Source organism: Trachypithecus francoisi, unplaced genomic scaffold (genome assembly GCF_009764315.1).
Source record: "Trachypithecus francoisi isolate TF-2019V2 unplaced genomic scaffold, Tfra_2.0 Lachesis_group15, whole genome shotgun sequence".
Lineage (NCBI taxonomy): Eukaryota > Metazoa > Chordata > Mammalia > Primates > Cercopithecidae > Trachypithecus > Trachypithecus francoisi.
This window is the reverse complement of record NW_022681460.1, coordinates 53,722,753-53,739,408: the sequence shown is the minus strand read 5'-3', so window position 1 is coordinate 53,739,408 and position 16,656 is coordinate 53,722,753. Positions and strand designations below refer to the sequence as shown.

Here is a 16,656-nt window from a genome sequence, read left to right as displayed (position 1 = left end):
GATGGAAAGGGCAAGAAAACTGATTCTCCCCTGGAGCCTCTGGAAAGGAATGCAATCCTGCTGACATGCTAATTTTAGCTCACTGACACCCACTGTGGACTTCTGCCTTCTGTAAGATGATAAATGTATGTCGTTTTAGCAACTAAGCTAGGTAATTTGTCACAACAACAAGAATAAACTAATACACCCTATTATTCATATCTGTCAAGTAGAATTGCTCCAGAAATGACAAAAAATTAAGTAGCATTGGAGGCTTAATTCAGATCCCAGAACAGATACTCAAATTCAGATTTTGGATGGCATTTGGGGCAAATTCAGTGATACTTTCAGGTTTTGCATTACAAATTGTGATATTCAGAAGTGTTGCAAGCAAATATTCAAACACACTAGTTGTCTTGCCCTCTATCTGTCTCTAGTGGTATGGGTTATCACCAGAGTGTCTGAACCAGGGCAAATGTATGTGATCTAATGATCTGGGAGTAGGGAGGATGCCCTGGGTTTCACCTTAGCTCAAGTGATAATCAATCAAGTAAACTAACAAGAGTCAAGGGGAATGCCAGGGATAAATTCAGTTTAAGTAACAGCCTAAACCTTTTTAGAGTGGATCACAACCTTTGGCAAACCATTAACAGAACACAGCCTCTTTCTGAGAGTGCTGCAAGGGCAGATCTTCCGGGACTACTTTAGATTGGATTCTACCTCTGCATCCACATGTTCATCACTATCATTGAAGTTGCACAGAGCAAGGAACCCAAAGACACTATTGACTTACTTTCCACAGTCAGTTGAACACAGCTAAAGTGTCTTAACTATTGAAATGATTCCCTTACAACATTCACATTAGCAATGCTGCTAGCTTTAGAGTGCTAGACCAACCCAAGAATCTGGCAATAAAGGTACTGTGTGACTGGTTTAGTCCAGGATCTCAGGGGCACTCTGGGTGAGGCACTGAGTGGCCCTACAGTGTCTTACAGCAGTCCTGCGGAGGCAAGACCTACACAGGACTGATGGGTCAAGCTGGGACCAATCAAAGTAATAACGACCTCTGACCTGCTGCACTGATTCCTCGACATGGCCGTACGATCTTCCTTTCCAGGCCTCCATTTCCTACTTAGTCTTTAATTCTATAAAACTAGCATTATACCTACTAAGCAGAGTTTTTATGAGGATTAGAGATATTACATGTAAATGTCTAGCACATAATAGGCAACCCATGGTAACTCTTTTTCAAAACTCAGACCATAACAAACTAGTCTCTGCAAAGGAAAATAAGTAGTGTATATTATCTAATATTTAAAAAAAAATCCATGTAAACTTCACCTCTGCACACCATGTAAAAGTCTACGCTTGAATGTATTCAACAAAAAGTACATGAATAATTACTAGAAAATGTCAGCATACAATTTTGTGGCTGGCCTACAAATGAAATTACATGGTGATTAATATCTCTATAAAAATGAATTGGTCAACTTCACATATCCAAAACAACCCCACGTAAGGACAAACAGCAAAGAGGGGTGGACAAATATGAGGGAAATGTGAGTGAATTTAATAAGATGTCACTTCATGGATACCACATTAATATACATTAGATATGCCAAGACCACCTACCGCTTCCACCTTGTGTAATTAATCCTTCATCTTCAAAGATGTCAAAGCTCTCTTGGCGATTCTGGGTCGTTTCTGACTTTAACATTTCCAGGGGCATTCGCAAGACAGTGAGATTATATTGAAGTGAGTGGGACAAATCATAGCTGTAACTGAGAACAGAATTGAAACTTAATAAGAATTACAAAAGCAAAGCATATTTCAAGGTCTTGGCTCCCATACAGAATTAAAATCTGTGAACTAAATTACTTAACACCATTACCTTATTTGGAAGCAATGCTATTCAAATAAGTACTGTAAAGCACAGCAAAATACAAATGTAATTGGAAATAACAACCTCACTGCATGACTAGGCATCTGCATGACTGGAAACATACAATACAATGTCAGTAATCTACATTCTTTGATTTGTACAATGTGTATTTTTTGCTTGATACTAAAATCAGTATAAGTTCATGGTATTGTGCAAACAAGGTCATACCTTCTATGAATCTGTATGGGGTTTTACAGCTCTACAATAACCACTGCAATACTGCATAGTTCTGTACCCTAGTTTACCCAACAGCAAAAATAATTCTATTAATTATTAATGGTGGTATCATAACCGACGTTGTAAAACAGAAATAAGCAAATAATATAGGCCATTACAGTGAAACATGTTTTAGAAGAGTAAAAGGCATTTCAAAAATATAACTGTCTCTGTGCAAATTAAATTTCATTACAATTTTGATCTCACATAATACTTTTTAAATAAGCATCTCTAGCACTCTATATATATAGCTAGAGATATTTTTAAGTATTTATATATAAAAATATATAAATATATGTATATATGCATACTCTATATAAATATCCATATATACATAGAGTGCATATATATACTATACATATGTATAGTGTGTGTGTGTGTATATATATTTCTTAAGTGTGAGGGGGGTTTTCCAGCTTTTACTGGAAATTCTAAAGGAGCCTAGCTATATACTTTTAGCACAGAATTTCAGAAGGTATTTTGAATACTTTACACAAATTTGTTTTTAAAGTATTTTAGGCATATTTTAAAATGGTTACAATTCTGTCTGGAGAATCACACACATTATTTTAATTATCATTTCTTTATATTATTTGATTGAAATTGATTTGTTTCATCTGTGAAATTCAATTGTATCACATTTCCTTGATGGATCCATTCATTTTAACATCTAATCTCAAAGGGATAAAGCTATATTAAGAAGATGGTTTCTGATTTTTAACAATCAATTCTTTCTATTTAAAACAATTCCTTTATTATAGAGATTCTTAAAAACATATTGTAACCTTTTTAAAAGCCTATTTATGAGGCACAAAAACTTTAACCTACATGTATTTACTTATAGAATGATTTGATCACAACTCAGTATAAAAATACAGACAAAATTGAGAAATATGAAGCAGAGGAAGGCCATTTCTAATAACAGCACTGAGCTTCAATAATAATTCACAAACACTACCAAGTCAGGCATAAAGACTGAAAACTAGAAGATGGCAAAAAATACAATGGAAATATACATTAAATAAATGTTTGTGGAAGTAAAAACTCTTTCTTTAGGAGCCCTTCGCTCCATTTCTGTTAAAATAATCAGCTTCCTTCAGGTTTGCATTGATAAAGACATAATTCACCCCATGTAGTAGACATGTTTTTGTTTCATAAAGAAACGGTTAACTATATTAATAATTTAAAATAATTTTTTAATGCAAAGCACCCTATCAGTAGTATATAACACCAACAGCTACAAATGCTCTAGGTTCTCCTTTAGTCCTTATGACTCAAGCCCTTACTGTGTTCTATTTTTAGTCTGGATATTATAGCTGATAGAATTTTCCATCTATCACAACAATTGTTATCTATCAGGCCCACATACTGGTCACATCAATGGTAGTAAAATACTTATCATGATGTTGTAATAATTTACTTGACTGTTCTTCAGTTATCAGTATTTGGGATGTCCCTGGACTATTTGGTTTGCTTGTCTGGGCTATTATAAATAGAGAAGCTATAAATGTCTCTTTACCAATGGAGATTTGTTATTTTTGCTCCTGGTTATTTTCTTAGGACATATTTTCATATATGTTCAATGCATATTCCTTCTCAGGAAACTGTTAATTTACAATGCCACCAGCAGTACATCAGTATTGCAACAGTTCTTCCTAATTTTAATTTATTTTTACCTAATTTTGCCAGATTATTTACTAAAAGTTGAACCATGAAATTGTTACAACTCTGTATTAGAGGCTGAATGTAAATTTCATTTTTGTAATTTAAGATTACAAAATCAGAATATTTCTTTAAAATACATTAAGTCCTACCTAAAACAAAGATGATTTTTATATTGAGAATAAACATCCTTTAATTTATCCATTTGGATTTTCAAATATAAGATTTTTAAAAGGAAGAAATAGCTATATTTTAATGCTTTTACATAAAACAAGTTGACTAAAAAGAAACAGAAGTACTACTATGTTCTCATTCTGTTTTTACCCACTGGAAAATAATATAAAAGTCTATGTGACTGATAGGAGTAACCTCAAACTTACCTGAAGTAAAAATTGCTAGATAGGTCCACATTTTGAAATATTCGTAGATACCTAAAACAAAACCAAAGTATATTTTATTTGTCCAATACTATTATTTCTCACAGTTTAACATGTACCCATATGTACATTTATATTGGTAAATATGCTCATTAAAGCTGAGGAATTCAAGTCATATCTAGAAGAGGGATTACATCTGAAGCAACTCTAGGTCTGTTGATCATCCCTTTGGAAACCTTTAACTTTAGTTTGTTCCTTATCACTGATTATGCCAGTGAGAGGCAAAGTCATGCATCTACATGTGTGGGGCACAGCAGACTTTGGGCAAGACAGAAGTAAACACTGTTTTTGCTTTTACAATGTGCTTTGCAAATGCTTCGAGGATGGAGAGAGGAGAGCAACAACAACAAGCACAACGTGGGTCACCACAATTTTAAGTTGCTACGTTTTTATACCAGAAAAGGTATAAAATAAAATGTTCACATTTCTGTCTCTCAGGATTAATAAATGTTCACATTTTTAAATATCTATTTTGACCTTTTTAAGATAAATAACAAACAACTTAAAAAGTTAACGTTCCCTTTAGACTTCCCCAGTCCTGTTCTCTTGCTCCAAATGCAACCATTTTCCTGTCACTGATATGAATCCTTCTAGTCCATTCATCTCTTTACTTTTATCACATTAGACCCATCTTTAAATAATACATAGCATTATATTATATATTTAAAATAAGTATGCAAATCATTACAAACTTTGTATACTGTCCTACTTTTTTCTCTCATTTTTTGAAATCTAGTTACGTTGAAAGTTATAGATTTAATTTGTTCACTTGAATCAATGTTTGGTCTTCATCATATACAGTCATCCCTCGGTATCTGTGGGGGATTGGTTCCAAGTCCTCCCTCAGATACCAAAATCTGCAGATGCTCGAGTTCCTGATATAAAATGGCATAGTATTTGTACATAATGCACAATACACATCTTCCTGTACACTCTCAATTGCCTCTAGATTACTTATAATACCTAATATAATGTAAATGCTATATAGTAATTCTACAGTTGCTGTACTGTATTGTTTAGGGAATAATGACAGGAAAAAAGTCTGTACATGTTCAGTACAGATACAATTTTTTTCAAGTATTTTCAAGCTGTGGTTGGTTGAATTCACAGATGTGGAACCCACGGATAAGGAAAGCCAACTACACTTGACACACTTTATCATTGTCTGCTGATAGACCACTAGGTTCTTTCTAGTTCTCCACTATAAGATACAATGCCGCCAAGAGCATCCATGCATGTTTTCCCATACACATGTATAACAGTTTCTCTAGGGCACATACGTGGAAACAAGAACCACTGTGCACTGCAGATAACGTGCATTTTCAATTTCGCTGGAATTGCCAAAATGTTCTTCTAAGTGGTTAAAATATCACTCCAACTCATAGTATACAACTCATTTCCCACATCTCTCCTAACATTTGATGACAGCAGATACTCTTGATTATTCCCGAACTGACTAATGAGAATAAGAAGGTACCTTTTTAATTTGCATTTCCCAAACTACTAGGTAAGGTTCAGAATCTCCACTGTGAGCTGCCTGTTCCTTTTAACCATTTTTCAGTTAAGTTGCTTATTTTTTCTCACTGATTTGTAGAATTTCTTCCCACATTCTAAATAATAATCATCGTTATGTTACAAATATCTACTTTCAGACTGCTGCTTGTTTCCTAAAATTTGTCTAAATACATTTTGAATATTTATAGTATCAAATATAGCATTGTTTGCCTTATGGTTTATCCATTTGTATTTTGTTTGTAAAATCCTTTTCCATACCAGGATTATAAAAATATTTACCTTTATTTTCTTAAAATTATCTTCGTACTTCTGGAATTGCTTCCTGAATATTATCAGAGAATGTAATCAAATTTCATTTTTGTCCAGTTGGAAAACCAACACTATTTATCCCATCTTTCCCCCTAATGACTTGTAATGCTCACTCTATCATATTCCAGTTTGCCACATAAAATGGATCTTTTTCTAGGCTTTCTCAACACTGTTCATTGACCCCCATCAATTCCTCCACCAATACTTGGCAGTCTTATTTACTATAGCTTACTACCTGATTATCTTAATTACTATAGGTCTTACCATCTTGTTGACTTTATCCCTTCTTGTTTTTCTTGTTTAAATTGTCTGGACCATGCTTAGATATTTGCTTTTCCATATGACTTTTAAAATCATGTCAAGTTCCATTCTCAAAACATCCTCTTGGAATCTGGATTAATGTTACATTAAATCTAAAAATTGGCCAGGCCCATGTCTGTAATCCCAGCACTTTGGGAGGCCAAGGTGGAAGGAGTGTTTGAGCCCAGGAGTTCAAAACCTGTCTGGTCAACATAGAAAGACCCTATTTCTGCCAAAAATACAAAAATTAGTCAGGTGTGGTGGCATGTGTCCGTAGTCCCAGGTACTGGGGAGGCTGAGGTGGGAGGACCACTTGAGCCCAGGAGTTCAAAGCTGCAGTGAGCCAAGATTGCACCACTGCACTCTAGCCTGGGTAAGAGTGAGACCTTGTCTCAAGAAAAAATATATATATAAATTAATTTTGGAGAAAACTAACATCTTTAAGACATCAAACCTCATCCATGAAAAAGGGACATCTCTCCAATTAATTAAGAGATTTTAAAAATATTTTAATAACGTTTTAAGTCTTTTCCATAAGGTTTTGTATGGCTTTTATTATATTTATTGGCAGGTACCTTATAAATTTTCTAGTTCATTATTGCTAGTGTGTAGAAATATTACTGGTCCTTATATGTCTTACATGTTGATCTTTTCTTTTTTCTTCTTTTAATTTTTTTTTTTTTTTTTTTTTTTTGAGGCAGGGTCTCACTCTGTCACCCAGGCTGGAGTACAGTGGCACAAACATGGCTCATTGCAGCCTCAACCTCCTGGGCTCAACCCTCCCACCTCAGCCTTCCAAAATGCTGGGATTACAGGCATGAGCCACCATGCCCAGCCATCTTTTCTTACCTTACTGAACTCTTTCATCAGTTTCGAGAATTTGTAGATATTCTCAAACTTTCCAAGTAGAAAATGATGTTGTTTGCATAATGGCATTAATTTTTCTTTTCAAGTTTTGTGGCTTATTTTTCTAGTCTTGTGGCACTGCCTAGGGCCTTCAATATGAGGCTGAATGTTAGTAGTGACGGCAGATATCTCCGTATTGTTCCTACCTTGATTAAAAGTAATGATTTTGGCCGGGCGCGGTGGCTCAAGCCTGTAATCCCAGCACTTTGGGAGGCCGAGACGGGCGGATCACGAGGTCAGGAGATCGAGACCATCCTGGCTAACACGGTGAAACCCCGTCTCTACTAAAAAAAATACAAAAAGCTAGCCGGGCGAGGTGGCGGGCGCCTGTAGTCCTAGCTACTAGGGAGGCTGAGGCAGGAGAATGGCGTAAACCCGGGAGGCGGAGCTTGCAGTGAGCTGAGATCTGGCCACTGCACTCCAGCCTGGGCGACAGAGCAGACTCCGTCTCAAAAAAAAAAAAAAAAAAAAAGTAATGATTTTAAAGTTTCACTTCTAAGAACAATTTTGGATATAGTTTTTAATAGGTATCATTTACCAGATTAAGAAAATCTGCTTATATTGCTAGCTTGCTAAAACATTTTATCACACTGAGTATTGAATTTTGTCAAATATATATTCTGCAAACATTAAGAAGATAATTTTTTCAGCAATATTTTAATGTGGTGAACTGCTCTAGTACATTTTCTAACATTGATAACAATCATGCATTACAGAGATAAATATTATGTATGAAATGTTTAACAGTACTATATTTTATTTCCAAATATTTTACCAATTATTTTTGCTTAGATGCACTATTGGATAACATAGTCTTATAAGTATTAAAAGTTTTTCCTATTTAGTAATATTACTTCAGTTTACCTATAAAAAACTATTAATATAATTGTATCTTATTCTGAGTAAGTCCATTTACTACATGTTATTACTCATAATTTTATTCTTTAAAGAGATCCAAATCACTATATACAATAACATAATTTGTATTGCTATTCTTGGCTAAAGTATCATAAAGATGAGACCTATAAATAACATTACTTCTTGAACTTTTCCTATCCCTGGATTTGCATGCTCTGGTCATTCTGATTCACTTTTAGTCAATACACTATACAGGCCTTCCTATAAGCTGTATGGGATATAACTTTTTTCAGTTAGTGCAAGGCAAAAGTCTACTTTGTCTGATAAACTGTACTTATTCCCATCTGAAACCAATTATTTTCTAATAACCCCCCTTCCAAATCATCATCAAAAGCAGCATCACAAGGGCCCAGAAAACCACTGTCTAAGATGGTCTCAAGCAACAGGGCCACATCACCTTTAAATTTTGGTTCATGTACTGGAACACTATAAAAGTACAGGATATAATTAAAATCTAAACTGTTACCTATCCTAAAAACTTATAAATATTTCTTTGTTCCATTTTAATCTTCATAATATTAAATCAATTCAACCTTTACAATTTTATCAATTTGTTAATAGCTTTTCCCACATTTCCAAGGTTTCAATAATTCCTCCAAAACTTTTGAACATTTCAGATATACAGAAAAACTTGGGGGGCAGGGGGGAAGTACAAGTAACACCAATATGCCCTTCTTCTGAATTCACTTTTAGAGCTCTCTCCTTAAACTCATACACAAACATTATCTCTCTTTAAATATACATTTTATTTTTCTAAACCACTTGACAGTAAGTAGCAGACATCATGACACTTCACTCCTAAATATTTTAGCATGTGCCTATTAAAAACAAGGACAATCTCCTCAGTAACCACAAACCATTATTATACTCCAAATTTAAATATTGATTCAAGATCACGAGTATGTAGTCCACATACAAACTGTCCAAATAAAGCCCTTTAGATCTTTGTGTGAGGATGTGTGTACAAGTACAGGCACTTTTAACCCAGGATCCGACCAAAATCTGCATTTGGTTGTCATGTCTGTTTTAAAATCTACAACAGTCCTCTGTTTTTTGTCTTTGATGACTTTAACATTCTTTTAAGAATCTAGGCCAGTTATCTTGCAGAAAGTCTAGCGGTATGTATATATCTGATTATTCCCCATGCTTAGATTCAAGTTAAATATTTTTAACAATATTTAACTACTAAGGTAAACTGTGTCTTTCCCATTGAGAGTCAAACAATGTCAGTTTTGTCTCACTATTGGTGATGAGAAGTTTAATTTTTTGGATAAGAATATCTGCCATTTTTTTCATCATAAAAATACTTACTCCTCTTTGTAAATAACAAAGAGATCCATGGAGTTTAAAATGTTGGGACTATGTGATTATTCTGTTCCTCGATAACAACCTCTCACCTAATAGTGTTAGTAGCTATTGCTGATTCTTGCCAATTGCTATAATGGAGGTTTTTAACAGCTCTTGAACAAAAGTTGTAAAATTCTGAGCCAACATTTGATCTTTTTACATAAATTTATAGTATCTAAACTAATTTTATTTTCTACCTGATCTACGACATTAAAAAAAAGTACTTGAGCCTGAGAGGCCAAGGCTATAGCAAGTTATGACCATGACTTCCAGCCTAGGCAACAGGGCAAGACCCTGTCTCCAAAAAATAAAAAAATAAAAAAAAAAAAGGGAGTTACCACCATACATACCTAGCTTCATCAGGATGAGTAACCCGTACAGAATCATTAGGTATATAGATCATATTTGTATCTTCGACCTTATAGATTGTATGACCTCCAATATCCGCCATCTTCCTCCTTTTAGTTATTAACACAATATAATAACCTTCTAAGAACCTGACAAAACCTATGCAACAAAAAAGAAAGAGAAAGACGCTTTATAAACTTAGTAATGGCTTTTAGATGCCTATTTAAAAGGCTTAAGACCTTCAATACATTTCTCACTTTATTATTTCTATGATTTACAGCCATACACATTTTCAGGTGTCTTAGAATTATTCTCTAAGAATATCTATACTGACACTTATCTCACTTAAAAATATTACTCTAAACAAAGCCAAATCATGAGTGATCTCCCATTCACAATTGCTACGAGGAGAATAAAATACCTAGGAATACAACTTACAAGGGATGTGAAAGACCTCTTCAAGGAGAACTACAAACCACTGCTCAAGGAAATAAGAGAGGACACAAACAAATTAAAAAACATTCTATGCTCATGGATAAGAAGAATCAATATTGTGAAAATGGCCATACTGCCCAAAGTAATTTATAGATTCAATGCTATTCCCATCAAGCTACCATTGACTTTCTTTGCAGAATTAGAAAAAACTACTTTAAATTTCACATGGAACCAAAAAAAGAGCCCGTATAGCCAAGACACCAAGACAATCCTAAGCAAAAAGAACAAAGCTGGAGGCATCACACTATCTGACTTCAAACTATACTACAAGGCTACAGTAACCAAAACAGCATGGTACTGGTACCAAAACAAATATATAGACCAATGGAACAGAATAGAGCCCTCAGAAATAATACCACACATCTACAACCATCTGATTTTTGACCAACCTGACAAAAACAAGCAATGGGGAAAAGATTCCCTATTTAATAAATGGTGCTAGGAAAACTGGCTAGCTATATGCAGAAAAATGAAACTGGACCCCTTCCTTACACCTTACACAAAAATTAACTCAAGATGGATTAAAGACTTAAATGTAAAACCTAAGACCATAAAAACCCTAGAAGAAAACATAGGCAATACTACTCAAGACATAGGCATGGACAAAGACTTCATGTCTAAAAACACCAAAAGTAATGGCAACAAAAGCCAAAATTGACAAATGGGATCTAATTAAACTAAGGAGTTTCTGCACAGCAAAAGAAACTATCATCAGAGTGAACAGGCAACCTACAGAATGGGAGAAAATTGTTACAATCTATCCATCCCACAAAGGGCTAATATTCAGAATCTACAAGGAACTTAAATTTACAAGAAAAAAACAACCCCATCAAAAAGTGGGCAAAGGATATGAAAAGGCACTTCTCAAAAGAAGACATTTATGCGACCACAAATACATGAAAAAAAGCTCATCATCACTTGTCATCAAAGAAATGCAAATCAAAACCACAATGAGATACCATCTCACACCAGTTAGAATGGCGATCATTTAAAAGTTAGGAAACAACAGATGCTGGAGAGGATGCAGAGAAACAGAAACGCTTTTACACTGCTGGTGGGAGTGTAAATTAGTTCAACCATTGTGGAAGACAGTGTGGTGATTCCTCAAGAACCTAGAACCAGAAATACCATTTGACCCAGCAATCCCATTACTGGGTATAAACCCAAAGGATTATAAATCATCCTACTATAAAGATGCATGCACACATATGTTTACTGCAGCACCATTTACAACAGCAAAAACTTGGAATCAACCCAAATGTTCATCAATGATAGACTGGAAAAAGAAAATGTGGCACATACACACCATGGAATACTATGCAGCCATAAAAAAGAATGAGTTCATGTCCTTTGCAAGGACATGGATGAAGCAGGAAACCATCATTCTCAGCAAACTAACACAGGAACAGAAAGCCAAATACCACATGTTCTCACTCATAAGTGGGAACTGAACAACAAGAACACATAGACACAGGGAGGGGAACATCACACACCAGGGCCTGTCGGGGGATGGGAGCAAGGGGAGGAAGAGCATTAGGACAAATACCTGATGCATGCGGGGCTTAAAACCTAGATGGTGGGTTGATAGGTACAGCAAACCACCATAGTACATGTATACCTATGTAAGAAACCTGCACATTCTGCATATGTATCCCAGAATTTAAAGTAAAAAAAAAAAAAAAAAATTACTCTAAACAATTTAATTCATTCATTCCTTTTAGTCTCACTGCAAATAGGACAGAGGTGCCTTAAGCAAAAATGGATATAAGATTAAGAGGAGTTGTTGTTCCATGGGTACAGAGCTTTAGTTTTGCACAGATGAAAAAATTCTCCAGATCTATTGCACAAGATGCATATAGTTAACACTGCTGTACTGTGCACTTAAAAATGATTGCGATGGCAAATTCTGTTTTTTACCAAAATTAAATACACACAGATTATAAAAATGAAGAAGAAATTACAGTAAAGGAAATAATGTTTAAAAACATAGTAAGATTAGTCCAAGAATAAAAGTTGTACATAAGAATGAATCTTAAGATCCTATGTACTATTCCCCACATTTGGCTCTCCATTTTCTAATAGATAATGCAAAGAGGAACACACATCCAATTATACCATGCACGGTGGCTGAAAGATAAAAACCAAACCACTATTTGGAGAAGCTACAGTAGTTCCAAGAACTGGGAGACAATTCCAGAGTGAATCCTCACAAAAATGTATGTGCTGTAGAGAACAACCTCAGGAGAATTCTCCAGCAATGTCAAGGACACATTTCTCAATGCTGTTTCATATGCCAAGGCACAATTCAATAAATGTCATTCTTTACAAACTAAAAGAATGCAGCAAGGCACACAGCTGAATGGAGGTCTAATTTCATTTGAAGATAAAAATCTAAGTATCTCTGGTAACAGTTCCCCAAATGTGTTCTCCATGAAATACTAGTTAATGGAATCCTGGGGGGAGAGGAGTGGCAGTGAGCAAATAATACTGGACTAAGAAACTTAAAACTCCTGAGAACCTTACAGTACTGTGCTGAAGTACACTGTGAATCTTGATGGGAGATAAAAACCAAGTGCCTTTCCAGATTCCTTTGTTCATGGAACCTCCTCCCGCCCCCTGCCTTAAAACAACAACAACAGGCTGGGCGCGGTGGCTCAAGCCTGTAATCCCAGCACTTTGGGAGGCCCAGACGGGCGGATCACCAGGTCAGGAGATCGAGACCATCCTGGCTAACACGGTGAAACCCCGTCTCTACTAAAAAACATACAAAAAAAACTAGCCGGGCGAGGTGGCGGCGCCTGTAGTCCCAGCTACTGGGGAGGCTGAGGCAGGAGAATGGCGTAAACCCGGGAGGCGGAGCTTGCAGTGAGCTGAGATCCGGCCACTGCACTCCAGCCTGGGCGACAGAGCGAGACTCCGTCTCAAAACAACAACAACAACAACAACAACAAAAACCAATGGATATAAGTTCTGAGGAACATATTTTGGGAAATATTGCCCAAAAGAACAAACTTTATGGACTCTTAATAATTAATGTCAAAAACCGATTTGAGCCAGCTTAAACTAAAAAAGGAATTTATATTAAGGATCCTGAAGTGATGCATGCCACACATGGGAAACAGAGTGACTGGGACTCAGGAAAAGCCTAGTCAGATGTGTCTCTGAACATCTACTCCATTCTTCTCTCTCTCCATAGACCAGGCTCCTCCACTTCTCTGGATCACGTAGTAGGAAACACAACTGCTGACAGCTCTGGGCTTTCCATCTAAAACCTTCACTGGAAAGAAAAGGACATTTTTATCACGTTCAATTTCAGAATTCCTGGGAAAGAACTTGGATTCACCCAACCTGGGTCAGGTGTCCAGCCCAGGACCAATCAACTATGGCCAAAGAACAGAATCATGCAGCATTGGAAGCCATTTTATATGATAACTAGGTGGCCTAGATGTGGCTGGGGGACATGGTTCCAGTTCCCTGGAAAGTGAATAGGTTGGGCAAAGAAAACAATACATCAAGTAAATTACATATCCTTCATGCAATCTTCCACAAGTATCATTTCTGATAGTTTAGTTGTTCTTTTTTTTTCATCAAGTTCTAGGGTACATGTGCACAACATGCAGGTTTGTTAGCATTAGGAGATATACCTAATGTAAATGACGATAGTTTCATTTTTAAAAGAATATTGGAGAGTTATAAATAGAGTTATATTTCATGTCAGATCATTAGAACATAGAGGTTCTATACTGGTGACTAAAGAAAGAGCCATATACATTAATGTTCAGCAGCATTATATTCTCAGCAACACACTAGTTGCCATACAATCTTGGTCAAAAACTTTCAGGTTCCCTGAACTTTGCTTTGGGAGTTAAAACTAACTTTCTTGGTGGTGGGGAAGAGGGGACACTTCTGAAATAGCAATGCAAGGAGCTCAGCAGACTCTTTCCTAGGAAAACAACCATAACTAGTAAAAATAATAAAAACAAAGGAAAACATTAAAAGTTTCTGGAAACTGCCCAAAGGGCATACAGAAAGTGGAGAAACATTTATCCAAGAAAATCTACTGAATCTTGGTAAGAACAGCAAGTCTGGGGCATTTGGATCACGGCCTGCTCCCCTTCCACATTGCCTCCCAGTTCAGTGTGACAGAATATCTACTCTGGGCAGATGCAGCCAAGAAGACAGGGCTCCTTCCTTTCTCTCCAGCTCCCAGTCTAGGACCACAATTTCTGCTCAGGATGGGTAGGCCACCAGGTTTTCTCATCCCCACCAACTCTGTTGTAAAAGCTCTATTCCAGGCAAGCGTGGCTAAGGTCCGGGCTCCTTCCTTCAACCGAGCACCGACTCACAGGGTGGAGGCTCTACTCCAGGCATGTCAGGCCAAGAACACAAGGTCCCATCCCTGCCCAGCTCACTGGCTCATAGGGCAAGCTAGAAACAGTCATATACAGCTGTCTTCTCATCAGAAGCAATGAAAGCCAGAATGAAGAGGGATGACATAAAGAACTTTTATATATGTAAGTTCTAGTTCCAATAATATATAATATGTATATATAATATACATAATACATATATACACACATATATCCAGAAGAATATATATATATAGTGTGTGTATATATATATATACACACACACATATATCCTATCTAGTTATCTTTCAAAACTAACTTTCTTACACATACATTCTCTCTCTGTGTGTGTGTTATGTGTGTGTGTCTCTCTGAGTGTTATAGTCTATGAAGTCTAAGCTAAGATACTGGTGCTCTGAATTTTTGCTCCAGAATTGGCAAATACTTATGATCTATGTCTTGTTATTGTCAGCTGATGAAAAAAGAACTACTAATTGAATACATTAACATGAATGAGTTGAAATCAATAATGGAAAGATGCCTCAAGAATCTTATTGGCCATGCTACTGAGAAAAAAATGCTATTAAAATAATGGAAAATATTTATATTTTAGAAATCCACAGAACACAAAGTGTTTTTTAAAAAAGGTTAGAGACTAGCCAAAAATGACCTCACTAAAGTTGAAGGGCACAGAATGGGAAAGAAGAAAAAAGCTGATGACAACCTCATTAACAGCAACTTAGGAAGTAGTCATCCTTTCAGAAATATAAAACTTACAAAAGTAAGCATTTCAGAAGCAGCACACACACACACAAACTGAAAAATGGAATGTAATTGGGATTAAATAATAAATATTTACAAGATAAATTAGTTTTCCTTTTATTCTTGCTGTATATTTATTTTTTAGATAAAATTTCTTACTAATAATAATTTCTCTCAACCTGCATTCCAATTGAATTTTAATTTTATGTTTTTAGCTCCAGGCTATTTATATCATTCTACACTTCCCTTTATAATTTGTGTAAGGGAAAGTAAATATACTTCACAAGAGACACTCTTCTTCTGGCACAAATGGCTTCAGTATATTATAAATGAGATTATTTTCCACTTCCTTTTTACTACCAATTAGAAATGACTCTCAACAATTAAAGGCTTCAGTTTGGCATAGACATCCACCAAGAATCAGCCTGTTCATCCCTTAAAACATGAGTTTAGTGCTATCCAAACTGTTCATTCCTCTAACATGATGAACACCAGAACAAGTTTCTTCATCTTCATTCTATGTACTTCTGACCCCAGACCAATTTCACTGAGTACTTTCCAGAAGACAAGATGACGGTCATCATGCAAAAGTGATTTCTCTCTCTCCAAAACAAAAAAGGCTGTGTCATTTGAGAGGGATGCCAAGCAAAATATATTAAAAAGGACAACATGAGAGAATGGGGTAGTATGCACTTCTGGTGGCTGGAGAGGACCCTCATCAGCCCACTAACAGGGAATAATGTAATATCCTGTTTGGGGGGTCACCATGCCAGCCAGCTATCATCTTGAAAGCCTCCAGTGAGAACAGCACTCCAGCAGAGAAGGACGAAAACCCCCCACAAGGCACCCAGTGCCTTTGTACAAGACAGCTCTCTGGAACCAAAGTGACATCTCTACTATCAAATCATACTGCCCCCTAACTAGTCTGAGACTCACACTTTGTTGGTGTTTTCACTGTTATCTTGGATCTGCAGTCTATTTGTAACGGTGTTGTTTTAAATAATAGCTTAGTCCATCACAGTCTACAGTATTGACACTTCTTATTTTGCCACTCCCTTTCAACATACTAGAGGCTTAGAAGAGTGTCGTCTGACAGATGACAGTGGCAGAAAAAGGACACGTACCTAAGGGCTATTATGAAAAGGAGCTGGGATGATAACAAAACTGAGTA

General features: G+C 36.0%; 1 protein-coding gene across 2 annotated transcripts in view; it reads right to left on the bottom strand.

Moving 5' to 3' along the window:
* Positions 1-16,656, bottom strand: part of FIG4 (FIG4 phosphoinositide 5-phosphatase) — a 135,531-nt gene that overhangs the window by 89,214 nt on the left and 29,661 nt on the right. For both annotated transcript variants that reach the window (XM_033234864.1, XM_033234863.1), the window contains exons 4-6: positions 9,882-10,038; positions 4,180-4,230; positions 1,612-1,760 (exon numbers count right to left, since the gene is read on the bottom strand). In XM_033234864.1, the coding sequence (XP_033090755.1) occupies positions 1,612-1,760; positions 4,180-4,230; positions 9,882-10,038 (357 nt within the window). The remainder of the gene's footprint in view (positions 1-1,611; positions 1,761-4,179; positions 4,231-9,881; positions 10,039-16,656) is intronic.